General features: G+C 51.4%; 1 protein-coding gene across 2 annotated transcripts; it reads right to left on the bottom strand.

The window, feature by feature from the left end:
• Positions 1 to 6: 6 nt before the first annotated feature.
• On the bottom strand, positions 7 to 6,883 carry LOC123966020 (YTH domain-containing protein 1-like). 2 transcript variants are annotated; one of them, XM_046042266.1, is made up of 10 exons: positions 6,691 to 6,883; positions 4,590 to 4,691; positions 4,126 to 4,451; positions 3,636 to 4,026; positions 3,482 to 3,544; positions 3,268 to 3,362; positions 3,091 to 3,199; positions 2,879 to 2,996; positions 2,360 to 2,444; positions 7 to 2,256 (listed from the first exon to the last, which is right to left on the bottom strand). In XM_046042266.1, exons 1-10 carry the CDS (start codon positions 6,716 to 6,718, stop codon positions 1,984 to 1,986), a joined length of 1,590 nt encoding a protein of 529 aa, XP_045898222.1. In that variant the 5' UTR covers positions 6,719 to 6,883; the 3' UTR covers positions 7 to 1,983. The 2 variants fall into 2 exon arrangements, with proteins under 2 accessions (XP_045898222.1, XP_045898223.1); XM_046042267.1 differs by lacking the exon at positions 6,691 to 6,883 and adding an exon at positions 6,280 to 6,634.
• Between the last annotated feature and the right edge of the window lie 2,393 nt (positions 6,884 to 9,276).

Below are 9,276 nucleotides of genomic sequence, written 5' to 3'. Positions count from 1 at the left end.
CGTCCTCGTGTCTACGGGGGTCCTCCCTACCCTTCCTACCGGTCGTCCTCATGTCTACGGGGTCCTCCCTACCCTTCCTACCGGTCGTCCTCATGTCTACGGGGTCCTCCCTACCCTTCCTACCGGTCGTCCTCATGTCTACGGGGTCCTCCCTACCCTTCCTACCGGTCGTCCTCATGTCTACGGGGTCCTCCCTACCCTTCCTACCGGTCGTCCTCATGTCTACGGGGTCCTCCCTACCCTTCCTACCGGTCGTCCTCATGTCTACCAGCCCTTTCAATTGGTCAGCCTGCTTTCTAGTGGTTCTTCCTTCTTTTCCTGTTCAAGTTTTCCTGTATGTCAGTCCAGGCTCTGAAGATCCGGGAGTCGTATGTCGGGAAGCCTCTGACACACATCTGTGATTTTGGTCGATACGCATTTAACCAATGACTACCTGTTCTCTAACTAATTTTCCAATCAGTGCTTTCTGTTATAAATAATAGTTCAATGTTCGAAGGCCAAAAACAAAAAACATCAATTTGACAAAGTTTGCTTCACACACACACAATAAAAAAAACAAACAAAGAAGAAGAAGCCTCTGAAAGGGACAACATACCGCTTCTGCTGTATATGTGGGGGGGGCTGTTTGTGTCAACAAAACTTTAGATTATAAAAAACAGTTTCTCCTCCTCATCAGTCCATGTTTAAGCATATTTTTAAACCCTCTTATTTTGAAAGGGTGGAGGGGTGGTGATGATGATGATGATGATGGTGCAGTCCTGTCAATCAGTAAACAATGCCCGCCCCTCTCAGCCCGCCCCTTCCAGACCAGCAACAGTCCTTAAAACAGAAACCACCAACTTCCCCATCCCCCCATCTTCCGTTCTGGATTCTCTTATTTTTTTCTTCCTCCCCTCCTCCTCCTCCTCCTCCTCCCACACACTTTTATATTCAGTTCATAGAGAGCGACACACACAACAACAAATAAACAGTTTTTTGTTAACGAGCTCTCAGTCCTTATTCAGTGTGTGCGCGCACTGGGGTTGGAGGGGGGAGGAGGGCCTTATACAACTGTCCTTTCATGGAGGGGGGAGGAGGAGGGGGCATCATTTTTTCAGTTCATGAGGATTTTTTTGGAAACTGAGTCCATCTTTTCCTTTATGTATCTCTGTAATTTTACCTTACTTGAACAAGCGAGGAACACTCCCAACACACCACACCCTCTCATTGGATATAGTCCTGAGACCACGCCCCCTCAGACACATCCCAGCCTCTCATTGGATATAGTCCTGAGACCACGCCCCCCTCAGACACATCCCAGCCTCTCATTGGATATAGTCCACCACACTGCACCACCTTCTCAAAGAACCAGAACCAGTCCGCTGGGAACGGTGCCTCACTTTCTCTCTCTCTGTTTTAGTTTAATCTCGCTCGCCCCTCCCTCACCCACCCCCTCATCCATCAGTCCAGCCAGTGACGTTAGTCCTTTCTGCTTTTATTCTGAAAGGGTCAGCCACAGTCCAGCTAAAAGCCAAACTTTTTGAATTTTTAACTTCCGAAGTGCGAAACTCCTGCAAAGAAAAGAGCTTCAAAGGAGAAATTTAGCAACAACAAAATTTAGAAATTTCTCAAATGTCTCAACTAGCACCTACAGAGATTTAAATAAGTATAAAAGAAATCTAAAAAATACAAAAACTTAATTTAAAAAATTAAATTAATAAAAGAAAAATGGATTAAAATGTGCAGCTGCTTAAATTCAATCAGAAAGAATTATGAATTAAACTTAAAATTAAATGAAGAATGAAACTGAGAATTAATCTTTGTGGCGCCAACTGTTAACAAGCATCTCCCTGCTGAGGATTTACATTTCCTGCCTGACTCTTTTTAAGACTTCAACCACAGCCGCAGAGCGAGGCGTCACTCCGGTGGAAACTCCAGAGGAAAACTCCAGACTGGAAAAACCACAACAACCACCAGAGAACCAGCAATGCTAGCCACGGATAGCTAGCCGCCGGCTAAAGGCAGCGGCCGTCTCTGTCGTCCGGCAGCAGGTGGCGCCGTGGTCGCAGCAGGAGAAGAAGAAGAACAGGAAGCGGGAGGAGGAGCTTGGTGATTGGCTAACCTTCCCGGTTCGCGCTGTGGTGGTCGGCCCCTAGGCCGCGGCTCCGACGGCGTCCGACGCTTGTGACGAACGCGGCGAGCCACCTGGTGCATGTCCACACTCTCGTCCAATGGGAACAGGGCACAGAGCTGAGCGCCGATGTCGGGTTGGATCTCCTAAAGGATATTTAACAAAGTTTGAAAAATTATTAAAACATTTCTTGCAACATAGAAACTCAAATTAAAAACAGGACTTGAAGAAAGTAGACAGCGAGCTCACCTGTCCATCGCGTCCGATTTTGACGGGCTTGTGTTCATTCCAGGGGTTGGACAGGTGAGCCGTCTTAGTGAAAGGAAGCTCCCTCCTGTAAAAACAACAAGTCCGAGTAAATCAGCCTGCAGGAGAACATTTTACATTATCAGGGTATCCTCAAAGTTAAATTTAGGACCTTTTAACGCCACCTAGGATGAAATTTAATACCAACTTCACTGCCGTATAATGAAAAATCTGAATGAATTTTACTGCCAGAGAAAATTATTTACAAAGTTACTTGAATTTAATAAAACGTTTAATTATAATACATAAATATTTAACACACTGGAGCTTTTTGGGGTGCGTTTGTACTTTTATATGAATCAAGGACGTCACTTTGTGTTGAGTAGAAGGTTACAGCAGTACTAACGCCGTCGTCTTGTCTCAAGCTGTGTTGGTCAACACTGCTTCTCAGAGCGGAGCTGCAGGACTTGGCTGAGGATGTTTTGGATGACTCGTACAGTCACGTTTACGGTCCTCGCTTACCTGCAGAGCCAGTCGATCTTGAAGACTCCTCCCAGCATCTTGGCGTTCATGCCGGCAGGAAGAACCCAGTGGATCGGAGATCCTCCATGATGAGACTCTGAGGCCAAACGGGCGAAACCTAAAAACGACCAGACGAGACAAAGGAACCTGATCAACACTCTGAAATGGACAATGTAGACATGCAAAAATATGAATTATTGATCAGTTTTAACCTTGGAATTTCCCGCTCTCCCTCACAGAGAAGACGAGAACGACGCTCCGAGCCGAGCGGAAAGCTGCATTCAGCTTCTTCTCGTTCACCGGCAGCGTCGACCACACGCCCTGAAGGTAACACAAACATCAGTAAGGCGGTCTCTCCCCTTTTCTACGGGACGTGTAAACACCAGTACCTTAGCTTTCGCCAGTGACACGTTCTCGTGGTTGTTGCTCTTGATGAGGAAGAAGCGAGCGTCTCGCAGGATGTAACGCAGTTTACTGGTCGGATCTGAAACAACACAGGAAGTGGCTGCGATTACATCAGAGGGAACATCGGTTCTCCCTTTAGCAGTCAGTGGTTAGTACAGTAATGTGGTACTCGACGCTAGTAGACATCGCAGTACTTACTCTCCATCCCTTTGCGAACTGCTCGGACAGACGATGACAGCTTCTCCCGCTTCTTCTCCGAACCTGTCGGGATCAAGGACAGAATTCAACCCACCAGCTGTTCTCACACACATCTGCTCTACTCTGACAACAGATGCTTTGTTGCCATGGTTACCTGAGGCCTCGGAGGCCGAGCCCGAGTGCACCGACTCGCCGTCGTCAGAGAAACTGACGGAGGAGGCGGAGCGCGAGTCGCCAGCCTCGCTGCGAGTGTCATAGTCATTTGCCTCGCCGCCGCGGCGCTCATACTCCTCCTCTTCCTCCTCTTCATCTTCCTTCTCTCCTTCCTCCTCCTCCTCCTCCTCTTCCTCCTCCATGCCCTCCTCTTCCTCCTCATCCTCCTCTTCCTCCTGGTCCTCCTCGTCCTCTTCCTCTACGTGGGAGCCGGCAGGGGAGGAGCTTCCAGACCCCGGCTCTGAGCCGTACTCTGCTGCCACCTCCTCCTCTGATTGGTTGTCCTCCCCATGGGGGGAGGGGCTTGCACGCCGCTCGTCACGTCGCAACTTCTGAAGACAAACAGGAAATGAAAATGATTGGACACCCAGCTGAAAGCTGATTGGCTGTCAAGAAAAGTTTCGTACTGTAGGAAGTGGTGGTATCAGTACCTGGCTCAGACCCTCCAGGCCTCTCGGAGACTCTCTGCGTCGTACGTCCTCTCCTCCGCGGCTCCTGGTCGCTTCTCGGGCCCCTCGCCGCGCCTTTCGCTCCTCGTAGTATTCATGATGGTAGCTGCTGCCGGTAGCGGCGTTACTGGTGGTGGCGGTGTGGCGGCCACGGGGGCTGGACGCCACCTTCTTAGAAGAGGAGGCGGAGAGGGCTGGTCCCGGGGCTCTTTTATTGCTGGAGGACGACCTGGAGGGGGCGTGGCCTGATGAGGGGCGACGCCTCTTCAGGTCCTGGCTGTCTGAGCGGTCACTCTTCCTCTTTGTTCCTGACAGACAGAGCGGACGGTTTACGTGAGACACACGCCTACAACTTACTATTATTTACTGTTATCAGCTGTTTCTATCAGCAGTAGTATAAGTCACAGTAGTATCAGTAGTATCAGTAGTATCAGTTGTACAGGTACCCTTCTTGTCGCTGATGTCTCGCTCGGTCTCGGGGTTGTACAGCTCGTCATCCTGGTCTGGAGCTTCGGTCAGAATATCCTCCAGAACGTTCAGCTCTCCATCTGAAACACACCAGCAACATGAACCGGTCTGTCTGCAGCCATGCTAGCACCTAGCTACATGCTAACATGCTAACAGTCCATCTGAAACACACCAGCAACATGAACCGGTCTGTCTGCAGCCATGCTAGCACCTAGCTACATGCTAACATGCTAACAGTCCATCTGAAACACACCAGCATCATGAACTAGTCTGCCTGCAGCCATGCTAGCACCTAGCTACATGCTAACATGCTAACAGTCCATCTGAAACACACCAGCAACATGAACTAGTCTGCCTGCAGCCATGCTAGCACCTAGCTACATGCTAACATGCTAACAGTCCATCTGAAACACACCAGCAACATGAACTAGTCTGCCTGCAGCCATGCTAGCACCTAGCTACATGCTAACAGTCCATCTGAAACACACCAGCAACATGAACTAGTCTGCCTGCAGCCATGCTAGCACCTAGCTACATACTAACACACACACCGGCAGCATGATGTGGCAGACTGTGATTGGCTGTATGTCGGAGCGCTTACAGATATAGTTTTAACCGGTCCTTGGATCAACTATTGAGAAAATCTTATTTAACGGCTCTGGGAGAACTTATACATTGAAATACAGCTCTACTTATTAAACGGGACGTGTTAATGTTACGACGCTAATGTTAGCTATCGATGAAGTTAAGCTAACGGTAGCTAACTTAACCCACTCGGACAAACTACATAGTGCCCAGGTTAAATGTAGGCATCAGATCTGCTCTGGGTCTTCATTAAATATTTTTATTTACTTTGGCAAGAACGTCACACCCGAGTTGACGGCGTGTTCCAGTAACACAATTCAGGACCACTGACCGGAGCAATTACACAATTGCTATACATGTCAGAGGTCGCACGCCTCTGGAGCAACTAGGGGTCAAGTGTCTTGCTCAGGGACACAATGGTGGACGGAACACGGGTCTCTCACACAAAAGGCATGTGTCTTATCCACTGCTCCGTCGCCACCCTCGCCAGTCGTTGTTTACAACTAGCCAGGATAACCACTGTTACCAACGCCGCGCGATAGAAACGCATTGTGCTGTATTTAGGCTCACTAACAGACAGCAGCAACAAGCCCGTACACGATGCACAAATACGCAGAATGCTAACAAACAGTAAAAGCACGGAGCCGCCATCTTGGATCACCAAGTCGGGGTAGGGCGGTTAGACGATAGGGGGCGTCCTGTTGGAAGGTCTTCCCAGTACAACTTGAACGCACCATAGAAGTCCCGGGTACTTTTGGTGTAAACGCGGCTCAGCTGAGGTCTGAGGACGCAGCGCCGTCCTCTGAGGAACAGAGACGGACCAGATGGTGACCAAACATGAGAAGATTAGTTAGACAATGCAGAGGAGTCTGTGAGCGACCACTCGGTAAAATCCATCCGTTATTGAACCTACTGAACCTCAGTACAGAAACAGTCGTGTACCACAACACAATACCCCAGGCTGACCACCGAAATCTGAAATAAAGGTCCTGTGGGTCTGAAGGGGGGCCTTGGTACCTGGTCTGAGTTCTTCTCCCACCACATAACTTAACGGAAGTTAAAGGTTATAAACATCAGACCTACAGCAGATATTTATTCTTTCCATGAAGTCTTCATCGGTCAGTCCCAGGCCGAACCTATCAGAACACGACGCTGTTTAGAGAAAGGACTGTCCCGTAAACAAACACAAACGAACAGGCAGCATAAAATGTGTTTTGCAGAAACAGCAGATTTGTGAACGGAGTCTGGCGGCACGCTGATCAGCGGGGAGGCCTCGGGCGGCTAGCAGCGGCTAACAAAGGGCTACAGATGAAAGGAGGTCCCGCGGGAGCCGAAGCTGATCGACACCTGGCCGATAACCAGCCCGCACGCGGCGACCGACCTGCCGGTTACCGACACAGGCGTTACTAACCGGCAGCTGGACGAACCGCAGGCTCCGCAGGACAAAGATAGCACACGTGCTAATGCTAACAGCGCAGCCTGCTCGCGCCTCACCTTTGTCCTCGCGCCGGTCCGCCGCCATCACAGTCGCTGTGACGTGCTGCTTTCTCGCGCGCAGGTACCACCGCAGGTACCAGCTGGTTCAGTTTGATTAGAAGAGGGAGAGAAGAAACCCGGAGTGTAAACAGCCCAAATGGCGGACAGAGTGTTGTTAGAGCGTCGTCTTCTTCTTCTTCTTCTGAGGGGCCCGCAGCGGACACGTCATCTACCGCCACCTGGCGCACGGGCTGCGGTACTGCGGCCAGGTGCTCCGCCAGTCTGTGGTCCTGCTCCACCAGCCTGTGGTCCTGCTCCAGTCTGTGGTCCTGATCCACCAGTCTGTGGTCCTGATCCAGTCTGTGGTCCTGCTCCACCAGTCTGTGGTCCTGCTCCACCAGTTTGTGGTCCTGCCCCAGTCTGTGGTCCTGCTCCACCAGCCTGTGGTCCTGCTCCACCAGCCGGTGGTCCTGATCCACCAGTCGGTGGTCCTGCTCCACCAGCCGGTGGTCCTGATCCACCAGTCTGTGGTCCTGATCCACCAGCCTGTGGTCCTGATCCACCAGTCTGTGGTCCTGCTCCAGTCTGTGGTCCTGCTCCACCAGTCTGTGGTCCTGATCCACCAGTTTGTGGTCCTGATCCACCAGTTTGTGGTCCTGCTCCACCAGTCTGTGGTCCTGCTCCACCAGTCGGTGGTCCTGCTCCACCAGCCTGTGGTCCTGATCCACCAGTTTGTGGTCCTGATCCACCAGTTTGTGGTCCTGCTCCACCAGTTTGTGGTCCTGCTCCACCAGTCTGTGGTCCTGCTCCACCAGTCAGTGGTCCTGCTCCACCAGTTTGTGGTCCTGCTCCAGTCTGTGGTCCTGATCCACCAGTCTGTGGTCCTGATCCAGTCTGTGGTCCTGCTCCACCAGTCTGTGGTCCTGCCCCAGTCTGTGGTCCTGCTCCAGTCTGTGGTCCTGCTCCACCAGTCTGTGGTCCTGCTCCACCAGTCTGTGGTCCTGCTCCAGTCTGTGGTCCTGCTCCACCAGTCTGTGGTCCTGCTCCACCAGCCTGTGGTCCTGCTCCACCAGTCAGTGGTCCTGCTCCAGTCTGTGGTCCTGCTCCACCAGCCTGTGGTCCTGATCCACCAGTCTGTGGTCCTGCTCCACCAGCCTGTGGTCCTGATCCACCAGTCTGTGGTCCTGATCCACCAGTTTGTGGTCCTGCTCCAGTCTGTGGTCCTGCTCCACCAGTCTGTGGTCCTGCTCCAGTCTGTGGTCCTGCTCCACCAGTCAGTGGTCCTGCTCCACCAGCCTGTGGTCCTGCTCCACCAGCCTGTGGTCCTGATCCAGTCTGTGGTCCTGCTCCAGTCTGTGGTCCTGATCCACCAGTCTGTGGTCCTGCTCCAGTCAGTGGTCCTGCTCCACCAGTTTGTGGTCCTGCTCCAGTCAGTGGTCCTGCTCCAGTCTGTGGTCCTGATCCACCAGTCTGTGGTCCTGCTCCAGTCTGTGGTCCTGCTCCACCAGTCAGTGGTCCTGCTCCACCAGTCAGTGGTCCTGCTCCACCAGTTTGTGGTCCTGCTCCACCAGTCTGTGGTCCTGCTCCAGTCTGTGGTCCTGATCCACCAGTCTGTGGTCCTGCTCCAGTCTGTGGTCCTGCTCCACCAGTCAGTGGTCCTGCTCCACCAGTTTGTGGTCCTGCTCCAGTCTGTGGTCCTGATCCACCAGTTTGTGGTCCTGCTCCAGTCTGTGGTCCTGATCCACCAGTCTGTGGTCCTGCTCCAGTCAGTGGTCCTGCTCCACCAGTCAGTGGTCCTGCTCCAGTCTGTGGTCCTGATCCACCAGTTTGTGGTCCTGCTCCACCAGTCAGTGGTCCTGCTCCACCAGTCAGTGGTCCTGCTCCACCAGTCAGTGGTCCTGATCCACCAGTCTGTGGTCCTGCTCCAGTCTGTGGTCCTGCTCCACCAGTCAGTGGTCCTGCTCCACCAGTTTGTGGTCCTGATCCACCAGTTTGTGGTCCTGATCCACCAGTCTGTGGTCCTGCTCCACCAGTCTGTGGTCCTGATCCACCAGTTTGTGGTCCTGATCCACCAGTTTGTGGTCCTGCTCCACCAGTCTGTGGTCCTGCTCCAGTCAGTGGTCCTGCTCCACGTTACCTGAGCAAGGGAGCAGCTCGGGCTTCAGTGTTCTGTTCAGAGTCTGAACCATGAAACCAGGTGGACTGAACTATGCTGCAGCGGTGAGAAGACTCACAGCCCCGCCCCCCTCTGGTGCTAAACCTGCTCTGCTCTGGCCTCATATAGCTACATGGTGGAAGAGCAGAGACTCTTAGAGACATCACAATAATTCATAGTTTAGCATGTTGGATATCATTTTAAACCAATAGTAATATAAGGACAATTCTTAACAGTATTTCACACATGATACACTCTAAAATATTTTATTTATTTACCTACAACACTATTTTCCTCTTTTTACACTTTTTTTCCTTTTCATTTGTTACTAGTATTATTTTTTAATATCTAGATTATTATTTGTTTTTTTGAACAGATTACACTTGGAGATGAAATCATTTACAATAACATGTTGGAACATTCGAGGTCTGAGACCATCAGCTTTTGGT

This window comes from Micropterus dolomieu, unplaced genomic scaffold, assembly GCF_021292245.1.
Source record: "Micropterus dolomieu isolate WLL.071019.BEF.003 ecotype Adirondacks unplaced genomic scaffold, ASM2129224v1 contig_12248, whole genome shotgun sequence".
In the NCBI taxonomy this organism is placed as follows: Eukaryota; Metazoa; Chordata; class Actinopteri; order Centrarchiformes; family Centrarchidae; genus Micropterus; species Micropterus dolomieu.
The sequence above is the reverse complement of the archived record's forward strand: the minus strand, read 5'-3'. Positions and strand labels throughout refer to the sequence as shown.